Below are 17,596 nucleotides of genomic sequence, written 5' to 3'. Positions count from 1 at the left end.
AGAGACTCTTACTTTGAAGACAGAGGAGACTATTATTTTGAAGGGCAAAAGAGATCTTATCTTGAAAAAAATATATTTTTAAGGAGCAGTATCTTTCCTCTTTGGGGTTAGAGGGTGTAGGGTTAATGTGTAATCAGGTAAATGGTTTCCTCCATTTATGTAGGGTTATTGTGGGGGTATCAGGTCAAATGGTTTGAAACAGATATGTATGGTTATGGTGGGGGTATCCGGCTAAGTGGTTTGATCCAGATATGTAGGATTATTGTGGGGGTATCATGTTAAATGGTTTGATCCAGATATGTAGGGTTATTGTGGGGTATGAGGTAAGATGGTTTGATCCAGATCTGTAGAGTTATTGTGGTTCTATCAGGTTAAATAACATTAATCATTATACTGCAGACCAACAGCAGAACAACTCAGTGGAAGTGATGAAACCCTGTCTTGTTGTATTAGCATAGCAAATCACTTTACACTGATTCACTATCATTATTACTATCATTAGACCAATCAGATTGCTGTGGAAATAATATTCCTTAACATTTAGAATCTGTAACATGCAGTCCTTCACAACCAGCTTTTCAGACCACAAGTATTGAAGCCACTAAATATCATGAAGTTGGTAATTTAACAGAAAATATTGACCTGGTTCCACTGATCACCATCCACTAACTGATGTCATCGGTCGTTTTCTCATTTAGGATCTGCTGCTGTTGAATGTCAACACAAAATGAAGTCTCATTTGAAGAAGAAGTTCAGGTGTGTGTTTGAGGGAATCGCTAAAGCAGGACAGCAAACAGATCTGAACGACTTCTACACAGAGATCTTCATCACAGAGAGAGGCAGTGGAGAGGTCAACAAGGAACATGAGGTCAGACTGATTGAAACAGCTTCCAGGAAACCAGCCAAGGAAGAAACACCAATCAGATGTGAGGACATCTTTAAACCCTTACCTGGACACGATCAACCAATAAGAACAATGATGACAACTGGAGTGGCCGGCATTGGTAAAACCGTTTTAACACACAAGTTCACTCTGGACTGGGCTGAAGGCAAAACCAACCGGGACATACACTTCACATTTCTCCTCACTTTCAGAGAGCTGAATTTACTGAAAGGGAAAGAGTTTAGCTTGGTGGAACTTCTTCATCACCTCTTTATTGAGACCAAAGAAGCAGGAATCTGCAGATACGAAGGGTTCCAAGTTGCCTTCATCTTGGATGGACTGGATGAGTGTCGACTTCCTCTGGACTTCCAGAACAACCCGATCTGGACTGATGTCACAAAGTCCACCTCGGTGGACGTGCTGCTGACCAACCTCATCAGGGGCAACCTGCTTCCCTCCGCTCGCATCTGGATAACCACACGCCCTGCGGCAGCCAATCAGATCCCTGCTGAGTGTGTTGACATGGTGACAGAGGTGAGGGGGTTCACCGACCAACAGAAGGAGGACTACTTCAGGAAGAGATTCAGAGAGGAGAAGCTGGCCAGCACAATCATCTCCCACGTCAAGAAATCACGAAGCCTCCACATCATGTGTCACATCCCAGTATTCTGTTGGATCACTGCTACAGTTCTGGAGAACATCTTCAAAAAATCCCAGATCGAAGAGATGCCCAAGACCGTGACTCAGATGTACAGCCACTTCCTGAGGGTTCAGTCCATACAGGGGGACAGGAAGTACCATGGGAGATCTGAAACAGATCCAGAATGGAGTTCAGAGAGCAGGGAGATCATTGTTTCTCTGGGAAAACTTGCTTTTAACCAGCTGGAGAGTGGCAACCTGATCTTTTACGAGGAAGACCTGGCAGAGTGTGGCATCGATATCAGAGCAGCCTCAGTGTACTCAGGAGTGTTCACCCAGATCTTTAAAGAGGAGTGTGGGCTGTGCCAGGACAAGGTGTTCTGCTTTGTCCATCTGAGCCTCCAGGAGTTTCTGGCTGCCCTTTATGTCTTCAGGTCCTTTATCAACACTGGGGTCAATCTGCTCACAGAAGAACAGCCAACCTCCGGTGAAGGTAAAATCAACCTCTTCTACCAGAGTGCTGTGGACAAGGCCTTACAGAGTGAGAACGGACACCTGGACTTGTTCCTCCGCTTCCTCCTGGGCCTCTCTCTGGAGACCAATCAGATTGTCCTACGAGGTCTGCTGGGACAGACAGGGAATAGATCACTGATCACTCAGATTAAACAATATCTGCTGGGACAGACAGGAAGGGGCTCACAAGAAGAAAACAGTGTCACCAAGAAGAAAACAGTGTCTTACATCAAGAAGAAGATAGGTGGAGATCTCTCTCAAGAGAGAACCATCAACTTGTTCCACTGTCTGAATGAGCTGAACGACCGTTCTCTAGTGGAGGAGATCCAACAGTCGCTGACATCAGGAAGTCTCTCCAGAGAATCTCTTTCACCTGCTCAGTGGTCAGCTCTGGTCTTCATCTTACTGACATCAGAAGAAGAGATGGAAGTGTTTGACCTGAAGAAATACTCAGCTTCAGAGGAGGGTCTTCTGAAGCTGCTGCCAGTGATCAAAGCCTCCAAAAGATCTCTGTAGGTTCACTCATAAAACACAATATACCTGATGGTAGAATATGTAAGTTATAACTAACAAAACATATCTTAAGGTTCACTGATAACATGTATTACAATAAACCCCCTAACCCACTTCTCTAATAAAGATGAAGACAATAACTTAATTATGTTAAAAGTTACACACATTATTAAATTAACGTTTAAGGATCTAATGTAGTTCAATTAATAAAACATATCTTATTCGGCCAATATAACCGCCAATAACGGCCAATAATATAATAATTGCCAATAACGTAATAATGTATATGCAATAAAGCCAATAACATAAAAACTTGCCAATAATTTAACTAAGCTGTTGAGCCAATAATTTAATAACTTTTTGCCAATAATGTAATAACTTATTACGTTATTGGCCTTGTGTAAAATAAATTGAAAATGCAATAACTGAGCCAATGATGTAGTATATGAGGTAAAACTTTATTGTGTTTTCATCTCGTATCATGTTTAAATATCTGACCTTACAGTGACCCCTCCAGAGGATGCCTTAAAGGAGCAAAGAGTGAATTTGGATTAATATGTAACTCTAAGGTTCCGCTATAGTAGAACCTCGGAAAGCATGATGGTCCCAGGTATGAGGGTGGAGGGTAACTGTAAGGTCAGATATTTAAACATGTGATGCAAGATGCAATAATAAGGCTAAGTGTGACAGTTTCTCTCCAGAAATTGAAAATAAAATAAAGTGATGCCTCATTTATTACGTTATTGGCTCAGTTCTTACATTTTCAAAGTATTCTTTTAATATAAGCAGCTAATAACGTAATAAGTGATCACATTAATTGCAAAAAGTTATTACATTTTTGGCTCAACAACTTTATTACATTGTTGGCAAGTTATTACGTTATCGGCTTTATTACATTTAAATGACCTTACTGGTAGTTATTACGTTATTGGCCACTATGACGTTATTGGTTGATGCCCACGTATTTCATTAAGTTTAAAGTAAAAGATATGGGTCATTTTAATCACAATTCCTAACATATTGTGTTTATTGTGAAGGCTGAATGGCTGTCATCTGTCAGAGACATGCTGTGAAGCTCTGGCCTCAGTTCTCAGCTCCAACTCCTCTAGTTTGAAAGAGCTGGACCTGAGTACCAATGATCTGAAGGATTCAGGAATGAAGCTGCTCTCTGCTGGACTGGGGAGTCCACACTGTACACTGGAAACTCTCAGGTCAGTTTTACTCAATGGTCAAACAGTTACACCACAAGTTCTACATCATAGGACATTGAACAGATTTAACTCCAGGAAGTTAATGAGGCTAAATAAACACGTAGAATATGTTTTCTCAGGGCTCAAGACACATTTTCTACTTGCCAATTACTTTTTAATTTGGTGGCACCCTAACAAATGTGATCGCAGCCCTTTATTAGACGTGAGAATGTCCTTGGTCACGTACTATCCATCTGTGTCCATTCATGTGAACAGATTCACTCACCTTTCATCAGTTGTTAATGTTTTGATTGCATAGGGGGTCTTTTCTGTTTTTAACGCCAGCGCCTTGACATCTCTTTGCTCACCAACCAACTCCTCCTCCTCCTCCTCCTACGAGGAGGAGGAGGAGGAGGAGGAGGAGGAGGAGGAGGAGGTCATCCAGAATAGTGCATTTCTGCACATGCTCTTGAATAGAGCTAGTGCTGCTGTGACATTTCATTGAAACTATGCACAAAGTACAAACCAGTGTTTTAGTTTTCTGATCGAAGCGGAGGGTCTTCATGGGAACTTAAGTGGGTCGTGTTTCCTAGTAGAGCGATCACACCGGCGCCGCAATACAGCCGCGCTTTAACCCAGCACTGAACTAAACCTTGGCAGTCTGCGTGCATCGCAGCGCCATTACCACTCATTTTATCATACACAAGACCTCCATCTCACTCTATTTGTGTTGCCATGAGAGTAAAAGGTGTACGTCGGATTCAGTTTGATAATGATGGTATAAGGTGTATGTTTTATTACATTCCTATTCTACTCAGAACCATGTAGTCAGACACTAGCTGCGTTTCCATCCTCCTGCTGATTTGCAAATTTTGAAGTATCGAATCAGTAAACGGTGATGAAAACACAAAAATTTGCATAAAAATCCTCTTCATTCGCAAAAAAGTTTTTCTGCTCACTTGAGGTGGTTTTTGACTCATGCGAAGGAGAGTAAATGCGCAAAACGGGAGATGGAAACAGTTTTCGAAACAGCTGTGACATAGCGAACATTGAAGACACGGGACTGACAACGTCTTTCCGATTTCCGACCGGCCATAGCAACCCCCGCCGACATCAGCTTGTAGCGTCAATATCTATTTTTAAGCGTTTCTATATCCTTTAATCATACATGGTCTTGGGGAATACTCGATTCTGATTGGCTGCAGGGTGTCCATTAATCCCTGATATATAGACACCTTCCAAGTAGTTCCAGTCCAATTGTCTGTTCAGCCTTCAAAAGGAGAGCTTGTAAATTGTGAAAAATGCATTAAACTGTAATCAGAAAACACGGTTATATGCTAGTATAGACCCTAGAGTATCTGTGGTATAAAGGCGGGGATGAATTTCAAATGATCAATATGTGAACTGTATCCTTTAAATACTTCCATGGAACAGATGGGTAACTTGAATAATAGATATGTGTGGACCGATGGAGAGATTAAATTTTTCTTTGCTCTCATCGAAGAAAAAAACATTACAGCTTTTTTAGATGGAAAACAACAACTAAATTCCACCATGTACCTAAGAGAGAGCATGTTATCAAAAGGACACGAGAAGTCCTGGAATGTGTGTAGTTTTCCGCTCCAACCACTTGATGGAAATGCACCTAATTCAAATTTCTTTTTTGCGAACATTCTAAAGATTCGCTTCACCTTTTAGATGGAAACGTGACTAGTAAGGTGCACTTTAGAATTGTTTAGTAAAGTTAAATAACGGATTCTTCTTTTAACTAAAGGTTATATTAAATCTTTAGTTATCTGACCTCTAAGTATATAATTTAAAGATCTACTTTATTGACATGTAGTTAAACTAATAAAACATGTCTTATGACAAATTTCAAATAAAAAAAATTATCACAGTTCCTAACATGTTGTGTTTATTGTTTGTGTGAAGGCTGACTGGCTGTCATCTGTCAGAGAGATGCTGTGAAGCTCTGGCCTCAGTTCTCAGCTCCAACTCCTCTAGTCTGAGAGAGCTGGACCTGAGTACCAACGATCTGCAGGATTCAGGAGTGAAGCTGCTCTCTGCTGGACTGGGGAGTCCACACTGTACACTGGAAACTCTCAGGTCAGTTTTACTCAATGGTCAAACAGTTACACCACAAGTTCTACATCAGAGGACAGTTATAAACCCAGCTTATAACTCAGTACCTGTAATGACCACATGCATGACTTTGCATCATTGGAGATGTAACACCTTGTAGTTTAGGTGGATATTCTAATACATCCATATGCCTGCAACCTTTCATTATAAATATAAAATGAACTCAAAATATAATACTATTGCCCCCCCACTGTCCCCCGTATACGGGACAGTGATAGTTTAGAGCAGGGTGAAGTACAGGTGGTCTTTGGAGAGTCTTACCCCCAGCTGGACACGTCAGACCCCCTGAAAGCCTCAAAATAAACATTTTGGAGGGACTCCGAACTTCCGGTACTCATTATTTAAATAACAAATTCTTCACTCACAAATATGAATAGGATATAGAATAACATTGTTATATTGTGTACCCAGTGAAGAGACAAACTCATTAAAGCTCTATTCATTATGAACTAATAAATAAGGAAAGCCAAGGATTAATACTTGTTAATTGATAGTTAAGTCCAGCTGTATTTCAACAGCTGTAAGCAGTGGTGTAGTGGTTCTGGGAGAAGTGGCGATATTCTTAATGTCTACCAGCGCCCTGTGTTATAAACTGTAAGAATACTCTTGGCACATTGTCACTTAGCTTCTGCTGCTTGGCCAGGATTGACTTTGCATCAGTCCTGGCCCAAAGACTACAGGGTGAGACCAGTGGCGGACTCAGACTGTTTGAAGGGCAGGGGCGAAAAAATAAAAAGGGCACATTCTGGTCAACATGGGGCCCCACCAGCGGACACAGTGGCTTTTCTAACTTGATGGTGTTTTGTTCCCCCAACGGAGCCTTAATAGCAGCGCTGCCTGGAAGGTCCTATCCCCTAACTTTAGCAAGCGATGCCTGGAAGGTCCTATCCCCTAACCTTAGCAAGCGCTGCCTTGAAGGTCCCATTCGGGGCACTTGTTACATCTCCATGTAGCACTGAAAGTAATCATTGGGCTCATAATTTAAAGGCGGGGTCTGGGGGTATTCCCCCAGAAAAAAAATTGCTTCAAATACACTGTTTCCCCTTATTCTAGCGACTTTATAAACACCAAAATGAGTTGTTCACATCATTGTGCACTTTCACATTTTAGCCAAAGAAAGGAGGACGCCTTCCTGCTTTTATCTTTACTAACATTTAAGTAAAAATTAGACGGGAGAAAATTCAATGTGCCGCTACCATACAGTCTTTGACCGCTGACAGCCAGCTACGGAAACATTAAAGGAAGTTTTCCTTCATGTTGAGCTGACCATTATCGTCTCTCTTGCACGAAACGACCTAAACTTGAATGATCTTGAACTCTCAAAAAATGTATATACATTTTAAACGGATTATGCAAACTGAAAATATTAAGTTTTTCTAACTTGGCATCTAATTGCGCTTTTCCACTATGGGTTGCTAGGGGTGTGAACGGTTACAAAAAATTGTAAACGGTTACACAACCCCTTTTTTTTCGTGTACACGGTTAACCGTTTTCTTTTTTATTTAATTTTCTAAGTGGACGGCAGTCGCGCTATACGACCAATGGAGGGTAGAGTTTAGATCGGGCCCAGAAAATCAAGCCCGACCCGGCCCGAGCACGTTCTGTCTGAGCCCGGCCCGACACATTAACTGTAATTACGAGCCCGAGCCCAGTTTCATACCTGTGTAACTTTGTACACATTTGTTACTTAGGCCTACTCTGCTAAATATATATGTAGGCTAAGGGATAATGTATAGAACGCCGGTCATTATCGGGAAAATAAGCACCGACAGGGCGAACAGGACACCGACGCACAGCGTCGGTGTCCTGTTACCTTTTGTGGAAGAGGGAGAGACGTCGGAGGACCCGCAGTATATTCATATCGGCCCACGCAGAAAATATGAGGACATGTATTATGGGATAATTTGAGATATGTTCATATTAATATACGCAGTGTATTCATAATATTGTAATGACCACGGAAGAGGCAGTGAATGAAGTATTGAATAGACAGAGATTTATTAGATAGGCCTACCTAATAAACCGTTGGAACACACAAGACCGGAAACATAGCAACGCCGGTAAACAAACCCCGAGAAGCCCAATCCCTATGAGAGCTCCCCGCGCTACGGCCATCCGGAGGCGCACAGAGCTTTCGGCCGTGATATTATATACACAAATATTATATTATATACTATTATATTATATATAGAGCTCCGGGTGTCGCAAACGGCAACATTCACTTTCTCCTCCAAGCTGCAGTTCACCCCGGACTGCACTGCACTGAGTTTGACGGTTGAACGCTGATTGGCTGTTACGTTACACATGTGACTCAGTGGCCATGTTACATGACGTAGCCTATGCCCGGTGTTCAGTTACCCAACATTTATCCCATGCATTTATTAGCTCCTTAATGTTGTCCAAGTGGAACATTTGTAGCTTTATTAATCGCTAAATAAATAGTAGCCTAGGTGTTATTTTTGATAAAATTATTATTATTATTTATTTTTTTCGATTTTCGTTTACTGATTTTTCCTAAACAGTTATGATTTACTAACCGGCAGAGGTGTCAAGTAACAAAGTACAAATACTTCGTTACCTTACTTAAGCAGAAATTTTGGGTATCTATACTTTACTGGAGTAATTATTTTTCAGCCTACTTTTTACTTCTACTTCTTACATTTTCACACACTTATCTGTACTTTCTACTCCTTACTTTTTAAAAATGGCTTTGTTACTCCTATTTAATTTCGGCTTGTTTTTATTCAAAAAAATACAAACAAAAAAACCTATCCAGATAATTTGCGCCATCGGATATAGTGAATTTGATTGGTTTGATGAGAATAGGAACATATACCATTCTGACACCCTATTGGTTTATACGCGATCCATGGCACCTGCGCATGACCAGAGCCCTTCTACATTCTCTGACATGACATGAATCGCGCCACATTCGAGCTACGAAATAGCAGCCTTATGGATCCGTAGCTGTGCTTGTGCGCGTGTCGGCTCATTAGCATCTGTACCGTAGCGGCCCGTACTGTAGCAGGACACCTCTCCCAAGTGGCCAAATTGGCCTGGCCTGGCCGGACTGGCCACACTCACACTGGCAGATTTGAGCACGGTTAGGTTATGAAAACGGCCACGGCCACGGCCAGATGGCCTAGTGTGAGTGCACCCTAGATGAGCGAAATGTCCCAACCAAGCACCAGTCAACCCTTCTACATCCCTGGAAGACTTTTTTGAAATGGTTGGATGCAAAAACAACTCAGTTCTTACTCTTTACATCTTAAATTCCTGCAGCTAAGCTTGGATACCTACATTTGTGTAACCCCTCTTTGCCTTATGAGGTTACAGGTATTTTTGGGTTTCGGTTTCAATTCGAAGTTGGACCAGTTACCAGGATTCTAGGTTAACGCTCATGGAGCCCAGGATGGAACATCAACACTGACCACACTCACAAAACATAGTTTCAGAACTGTATTGTTAACAACAATTTTCAACATGGAAAATAATAAAATGCGCGCAAAATAAAATAGAAATATAAAGAAATGTCTTTATGGTCTTCTCTTCCTTGATATGAGCTCAGTTTATATCGTTGGGGCCCTTTGATCTTTGTGTTTCCTACCACACCGCAGGTTTGGGAGGTAGTTCAGATGACTCTGTTCCTTAGTTCCGGCTCGCCATCTGGTTATCTCCAGCGGATGTCTGGAAGCTGCCTGGTGGCTATCCAGTGCTGGTCTCCTATCTATCGTTGACTACCGGTGTCGCTGATGTCCCCTCGACATCGAGCTTCACCAATTCAAATCCTTCACAAAAACCTGACCTGTAGAACAGGCCACATTCATACATCTCAGTAAATTACAACAGGCCATTGTTTCAGTTAAAATAAATAATAACATAAATATGACCTATATATTCATTTAAATCAATTAACAAAAATATATTATCCACATAGGTCTCACTTTACCAGTGAATGAAATAAAAACTCAAATAACTCAAAATAGCCTTTTAGCATCAATTGTCCGAATTAAATAATGAATCCCCCTTTTTCTCTCCTTGCATACAATGCACACAATAGCTTAACATTTAGAATTACCCCACGGTGTTAGCAGTTAACTTGTGCGTTAGCTCGAGTTCAATGCTAATTCGCCTTGGTCGCTACACTAGCGGCTAACGCACAAGGTTTCAATTTAGCAGTTAGCGACAAGTTCGCACTGAAGCACACACACCTCCACTCGACGCTCCCCACATTCAAAAGACACATTAAACTCACCGCCGAGCGGGCAACATCAACTGTGGACTGTTGAGTCAGCTCGCGGTGTTTTCCAACTACTTCTAGATACTTTTAACTACTTCTAGATATTTTTCAATCGTGCAACCGAACGGTGCGTTCTCTCCTCTCCCACTAATTATCACGCAGTTATGCGCACCTGCAACGCCGCTTCACTCTGCTCTGTCCGACGCAGTTAACCCCATAAATGCCAGCTATCGCTCTCTCACACATTCATACAAAGTAATAGCGGACTTTTACTCTTTCTTCTTTTAACTGTTTCACAGCTTATGAAGCCTGGGCTACATTTGCATTACCAATAAAGGCTATTGATAACATGCCTCTGAAGTTTGACTTTTTGCACCATTCCAATACTTACAGGGAACTAGTCATCATATCTTCCGCGGCGCTCCATGAAACACATGTTAATGCTCAGTAGTACACATATATGGTTCTTTAATGTTTTTGCATTGTACTAATATGCATTCATTTTCAATGGGCATAAATGTGTCTGAAACAGGTGCATCCCAATTTTTTCAAGATTAACATTATAGTCATTAGATGGCCTTTAGAAAAAGGTTTCTTTGGGGGAAGTGGGGCAGTGTGCTATAGAGGTGTGCTGTGTGTGTGTCACTAATTCACGGATGGGATAAATACAGAGACCAAATTCCTTGTATGTGTGAGCATACTTAGCAAAAAAGCTGATTGTAATTCTATAGGCCCCTGTGGCACGGCCTAAGCTTTTGTCCTTGATGGCATTTTTTCCCCCTTGCATTACTTTTACTTTAATACTTTAAGTAGTTTTGAAACCAGTACTTTTATACTTTTACTTAAGTAAAAAGCTTGAGTTGATGCTTCAACTTCTACAGAAGTATCTTTAAACGCTAGTATCTATACTTCTACTTGAGTAATGAATGTGAATACTTTTGACACCTCTGCTAACCGGTTACACGTGTACCTGGTCACACCCCTGACATACTCTTTATCCGCTTTTTGCTTCGTTATCCAGTGGAGATTTAAGTATCACTTGATGTAGCTGTTTGTCATGGTGACGCCACATGAAAGCAACGCCCCGCATTCCCCGTTCGTCAGCTACCAAAGAGAGGAACATCTGCACCTCAATAGCTAACCACAACATGTTTTTTTCGGTTTGCCATATTCTTGCTCCAGAGGGCACATCATCATCATCAGGGGCAACCTAGGGCACTCATTAATTTTCGTTCACGTGTAAAGGGTAGCCAATAAGGCACTTTCTCTCACTTTCACCACCATAGAGGGCGCTTTAGCACACTTTTTCAACCATGGGGGCACCAGACGGGCAGAAGGGCACTAGAAGGGCACCAGACGGGCAGAAGAGCACTAGAAGGGCACTATAAGGACCAGACAAGCAGAAGGGCACTATCAGGGCACTAGAAGGACACTAGAAGGACCAGACGGACAGAAGGGCACTATCAGGGTACTAGAAGGGCACTAGAAGGGCACTGGAAGGGCACTAGAAGGACCAGACGGGCAGAAGGGCACTATCAGGGTACTAGAAGGGCACCAGATGGGCAGAAGGGCACTTGAAGGACCAGACGGGCAGAAGGGGACTATCAGGGCACTAGAAGGACCAGACGGGCAGAAGGGCACTATCAGGGTACTAAAGGGGGCACTAAAAGGGCATCAGACGGGCAGAAGGGGACTATAAGGGCACTCATTAAGGCACGTCCTTGAATTTTCTTGTTCTAGAGGGCACATCATCATAATTTATTGTATGAAGGAGCACCCTAGAGGCCACCTGAGTCCGCCACTGGGTAAGACTACTACATTATTATGCATGCTGAGTGAACTATTGCTGATTCCTTAGTCCGTCCACACATGGAAATAGGACAACTACTCTCACCGTGTAAGTCGTTTATTTAGTAAACTGTCTCTTATAACAGATGATGTAGGCCAGATTGCTACCATTAGAAAATTAACATATTTGGCAAAGGGGGCTTGCAAATATTACTGCAAAGTATTGTATGTTACTTATCTTAAATGTATTTAAAGTTTCACATGAATACATTTTAAATTCTAATAGATTAAGTTGTTGTTGTGAGCACTGCTTCATACAGTAGGTCTGAACATCACTGACACTGACTGCTTTAATGAGTCACTTAAACCGTTGAATCACAGGAAGGCCTGGGCCCGTGATCTTTCATTTGTTTTCTGACATTAAAATGTCGTCACCTTTTTGGGCCATCACCAGTTTGCACCCCTGATAATAATACTTTTGATCACGGTAGTGGTTTCCCTGATGGATCTATAATCTAGATGGTAGCTTTCTCTTGGGCATCTTGAACCGCTGGCCAGAAGGAGCTCCACACATCCACACACACCTCGCCACCGGTGTCCCTTCACTGGACCAGGAAGTGCTTCATAAAAGGACCGTGACCAAGGCAACGACACTTGTGGTTGGAGTAGGATGTTCACAAACTGGTTGGCAGACTGGAAAAACACAGTATTTTACACCTGTGTATTTCTGTGTGTGTGTGTGTGTGTGTGTGTGTGTGTGTGTGTGTGTGTGTGTGTGTGTGTGTGTGTGTGTGTGTGTGTGTGTGTGTGTGTGTGTGTGTGTGTGTGTGTGTGTGTGTAGCTTGTCTGGCTGCCTGGTCACACAGGAAGGCTGTGCTTCTCTGGCCTTGGCTCTGAGCTCCAACCCCTCCCATCTGAGAGAGCTGGACCTGAGCTACAATCACCCAGGAGACTCTGGAGCTGCGCTGCTCTCTGCTGGACTGGAGGATCCACGCTGGAGACTGGACACTCTCAGGTATGGAGAGGACAGCTCACCACTCAGGGACAAAGTCTCCTACTAGGATTCATGCCGCTGCTAGATGAAGTGGTTTGAAGAGGCAGCTGTCACTCATGTTGTGCAGAACGTTATGAGACGGCAGATGATGAAGGTGAATGTTTCAACATGCTGCTCTCACTTTGTTTCCCCCCCAGTGTGGAGCACGGTGGAGTGTGGAGGCTGAAACCAGCTCTAAAGAAGTGTAAGTGTCTGTTTGATTCATCAGATCACACACTCACTATTGAGATGGAAAGTCCATCCACACAGCAGGAAGTGAGGTCACATCCTACTGGGAATGAAGATGATGGCTGACATCATGTATCATACGTATATTAATACTGTCGACCATCACAGTTAGACCTGCTTGTATAAAACCCAGCAGGTTTTACATTGTTACATTGAGGGGGGCTGACGAGGCTTAGGGGGGGCTGAGGGGGAGGACTAGGGGTGAGGGGGGGGGGGGGACCGGGCTGAGGGGGGAGGAGTGTGGGGGTGGGGGGGTGAAGGGGCTGAGGGGGAGGGGGGTTGACCGGGTTAGGGGCCGGTGAGGGGGAGGGGAAGGGGTGAGAGAGAGGGGGCTGAGGGGGGGGGGGGGGGGAGGGGGCTGAGGGGGAGGACTAGGGGGGAGGGGGGATGACCGGGCTGAGGGGGGGCTGAGGGGGAGGGGGGATGACCGGGCTGAGGGGGGGCTGAGGGGGAGGGGGGAGGGGGAGGGGGGGTGAAGGGGCTGAGGGGTGAGGGGGGGGGGGGGAGGGGGTTGACCAGGCTGAGGGGGGGGGGGGGGGAGGGGGTGGGAAGTGACGGGGCTGAGGGGGGGGGGAGGGGGAGGGAGGTGACGGGGCTGAGGGGGGTGGAGTGTGGGGGTGGGGGGGTGAAGGGGCTGAGGGGGAGGGGGGGTGACCGGGTTAGGGGCCGGTGAGGGGGAGGTGAAGGGGTGAGAGAGAGGGGGCTGAGGGGGGGGGGGGCTGAGGGGGAGGGGGCTGAGGGGGAGGGGGCTGAGGGGGAGGGGGGATGACTGGGCTGAGGGGGGGCTGAGGGGGGTGACCGGGCTGAGGGGGGGGGGGTGAGGGGGAGGGGGAGGGAGGTGACGGGGCTGAGGGGGAGGACTAGGGGTGAGGGGGAGGGGGAGGACTAGGGGCGAGGGGGAGGGGGAGGGGGAGGGGGAGGGGGAGGGGGAGGGGGAGGGGGGATGACGGGGAGGACTAAGGGTGAGGGGGAGGGGGAGGGGGGCTGACGGGGCTGAGGGGGAGAACTAGGGGTGAGGGGGAGGAGGGGTGACCGGGCTGAGCGGGGGATGACCGGGCTGAGAGGGGGGTGAGGGGGAGGGGGGAGGGGGTGAAGGGGCTGAGGGAGGAGGGGGAGGGTTGTGACCGGGCAGTGAGGGGAAGGGGAAGGGGGGGTGACGGGGCTGAGGGGGGGATGAGAGGGAGGGGGATGAGGGGGGTTGGTGAGGGGGAGGGGGCTGATGGGGAGGGGGCTGAGGAGGGGGGGGGGGGCTGATGGGGAGGGGGCTGAGGAGGGGGGGGGGGGGGGGGGGGGCTGATGGGGAGGGGGCTGAAGAAGAAGAGAGAGCGATCACAAAAAGAAAGAGAATAAAAAGAAGAAGAGCAGCCTGGATCCAAGGAGAGATGTTTGTTGTTGATGTTTTCATAATATTGTTGTTGATGTTTTCATAATATTGTTGTTGATGTTTTCATAACGTTATTGTTGAGGTGTGTGTATCTATGTATGTGTACATATGTATATGTATGTATGTGTTCATATCTATGTATATGTACACAGAGCGCAGGAGAACAGTACTAGTGATGATGATGATGAGGATGAAGAGCGGTTCAGTAGCTCATCATGTCTGGTTCTCCCTCAGATGCCTGTGACCTCACACTGGACCCCAACACGGCCCACAGACTCCTCCCTCTGTCTGAGGACAACAGGAAGGTGACGCGGGGTGGAGAGGACCAGTCGTATCCGGATCACCCAGACAGATTTGACTCCCGGAGCCAGGTGTTGGGTAGAGAGGCTCTGACTGGCCGCTGTTACTGGGAGGTAGAGTGGGAAGGAGGGGTTGGTATAGGAGTGACATACAGAGGAATCACAAGGAGAGGACAGGGTGATGACAGCGGGCTTGGAGGGAACAACAAGTCCTGGGTTCTTTATTGTCTTGATGGTCGTTACTCTGCCTGGTACAACGGTACACAGATAGTCCTCCCTCTCCGCGCCGCTGGCTCCACCAGAGTAGGAGTGTATCTGGACCGGCCTGCTGGCTCTCTGTCCTTCTACAGAGTGTCCCCAGGTGGAGGAGGGTCCTCAGACACACTGACACACCTCCACACCTTCTGGTCCTCCTTCACCCAGGAGGACCTCCTCCCGGTGGTGGAGGTAGTGGGGTGGGGGTCCTCAGCCTCTCTGTGTCGGTTGTAGAAAGAGAGCGGGGGGCAGCAGGAGCATCCCAGTCCTCGTGTCCTCAATCCTCGTGCTCCGACTCCGCCCCTCAGTGAAAAAATGGGGGGGGGGGGGGGTCATAAAAAAGAAAAGCCCCTCCTTGAAACGCACACACACACACACACACACACACACACACACACACACACACACACACACACACACACACACACACACACACACTGAAAGGACTGATGACTCAGTGTCTCTGTGGCAGTTATAGTCTCTCTCTCTCTTTCTCTCCCCCTCCCCCTCCCCCTCTCTCTCTCTCTCTCTCTCTCTCTCTCTCTCTCTCTCTCTCTCTCTCTCTCTCTTCTTTAAAGTATGGCACGATAAACCATGAAAAGGCTTTCAAGATCTCCCATAGTTAGATAAGCACATTTATTATTTGAAATGTACATAAAATACCTATTGATGGTCAATCTTTATATATTTTCAGACTTCAACAGTTTAAGTCTTTTTTTTTTGTCATAATCCTGATTTGCGACCTGATTTAAAGCAGATGTTATGTTATATTCATAATAAACAAGATGTCTATGGGATAATGTTGCATGTTGTGAATTACTGAAGACTGAATCTTGATATTTTTTTTTTTTCTGTTGGGATGCAAGCGGCCGCAGAACATGTTCAGTTATTAAAGATATGTGCTCACCTGTTGATGATTTGTAAAGTCTGCTGCTTCTATTGTTTTAGTCCTCGTGTTTCTTGTGTACATGTAAGGGACTTTTTTTCTGTCTTTTTTGTCAATGAAGCATAATTGTAATAAACAACTCAGTGGATCCAACTGAATGTTCTCGTGTGTTCAGCCGATGATTTCTCGTTTTATTAGTGAATAATGCTTCCATAAGTGCCTTAAGAATAATAAGATATTAATCAGAAATTATAAATAAAACAATAAATGTTATTCCGATTTTATTCTGGGACCTCCTCCCTGGGTTTTGGTTGGGGGGGGGGGTGCCTCAGTGTCTCTGTGTTGGTTGTAGAAAGAAACCACACAGACAGACAGACAGACAGACGGCCGGACTCACTCTCTCTCTCTCTCTCTCTCTCTCTCTCTCTCTCTCTCTCTCTCTCTCTCTCTCTCTCTCTCTCTCTCTCTCTCTCTCTGATTGAGGGTGCACTCACACTAGGCCATCTGGCCGTGGCTGTGGCCGTTTTCACACCTAACCGTGCTCAAATCTGCCAGTGTTTGTGTGGCCAGTCTGGCCAGGCCGGGCCAATTTGGCTACTTTGGAGAGGTGTGCTGCTACGGCCCGGGCCGCTACGGTACAGATGCTTATGAGCCGACACGCGCACACGCACGGCTACGCAACCTGAGCTGGATGACGTATAGTCCATGCGACGACCATGGACTAATAAAGACGACGAGCTTTCTTTCCCATTAAACGGTAAACATGGCGTCAAGCAGTTCAACTGGTTGTTCACGTTGGTCCCATAAAGAAATAGAGTGTCTGATAGCCTTTTGGGCAGAGGATGCTATTCAGGCACAGTTGGAGAAGACCCACAAGAATTCAGAAGTATTTCGGAGAATCCGCGACCATATGCATAGTCGAGGTTACAACCGAACAATGGCCCAGTGTCGGGACAAAGTAAAAAAGCTGCGGTTTCAATACCTGAAAGTGCGGGACGCACTACACAGGTCAGGCTCCTCATCTGAGGAAAAGGACAGTTTCCACTGGTACGACGCTGTCGACCAAATAATTGGCCTGAAACCTAGCAGCGAGCCAACCGTTTCGGAGTCGGCTCCGGTGTTTCGCAACTTGCCATGCCCGACGGAGGACAACAGGCCAGAAACTCCATTGAGCGGTGAGTAACGGCAGACTGTTAACTTCTTGAGCTATTTTGCAAATGGACCACTAATATATATGGAATTTCTTCTCAGAGTATGATATTAGAATTATTTATTTTCGCTTACTTAGCCAGCATCTTGGGGATTTCAGAATGGTATCATGTATGGGTCAAATGTATTGGCTTCATATGTAAATATCTTGGATAAGTTGTAGGACAAAATGTCCGCCATTAGCGCAACTCACCCTACATTTAAAAAGATAAACTTGTTCAACCAGGGGAGTTTGCCCCTAGACTCCCCCAGAGGGTCACTTGAGTACCTGTTCATGCGTTTGCATCTATGCATTTAAAATCGGTGAATAGTATTGTTCAACCCTCTGCAAACAATGTTGATATTTATTTTTACAAATGTTCCCCCATTTGGT

The 17,596-nt window shown here is 45.3% G+C and overlaps 1 protein-coding gene across 5 annotated transcripts in view; it reads left to right on the top strand.

The window, feature by feature from the left end:
- LOC130378877 (NACHT, LRR and PYD domains-containing protein 3-like) overlaps window positions 1-15,428 on the top strand; it is a 22,279-nt gene extending 6,851 nt beyond the window's left edge. For 3 of the 5 annotated variants that reach the window (XM_056585484.1, XM_056585483.1, XM_056585485.1), the window contains exons 6-11: window positions 699-2,547; window positions 3,586-3,759; window positions 5,671-5,844; window positions 12,750-12,923; window positions 13,100-13,146; window positions 14,809-15,428. In XM_056585484.1, coding sequence (XP_056441459.1) covers window positions 699-2,547; window positions 3,586-3,759; window positions 5,671-5,844; window positions 12,750-12,923; window positions 13,100-13,146; window positions 14,809-15,362 — 2,972 coding nt within the window. In that variant the 3' untranslated portion in view covers window positions 15,363-15,428. Of the gene's footprint in view, window positions 1-698; window positions 2,548-3,585; window positions 3,760-5,670; window positions 6,211-12,749; window positions 12,924-13,099; window positions 13,147-14,808 lie in introns of those variants that run through there. The other 2 variants (XM_056585486.1, XR_008894971.1) reach the window with 2 other exon arrangements.
- The last annotated feature ends 2,168 nt before the right edge of the window (window positions 15,429-17,596 follow it).

The sequence above is a fragment of the Gadus chalcogrammus genome, unplaced genomic scaffold, assembly GCF_026213295.1.
Source record: "Gadus chalcogrammus isolate NIFS_2021 unplaced genomic scaffold, NIFS_Gcha_1.0 GACHA109, whole genome shotgun sequence".
Taxonomy (NCBI): Eukaryota; Metazoa; Chordata; class Actinopteri; order Gadiformes; family Gadidae; genus Gadus; species Gadus chalcogrammus.
This window is presented reverse-complemented; position numbering and strand designations above follow the sequence as displayed.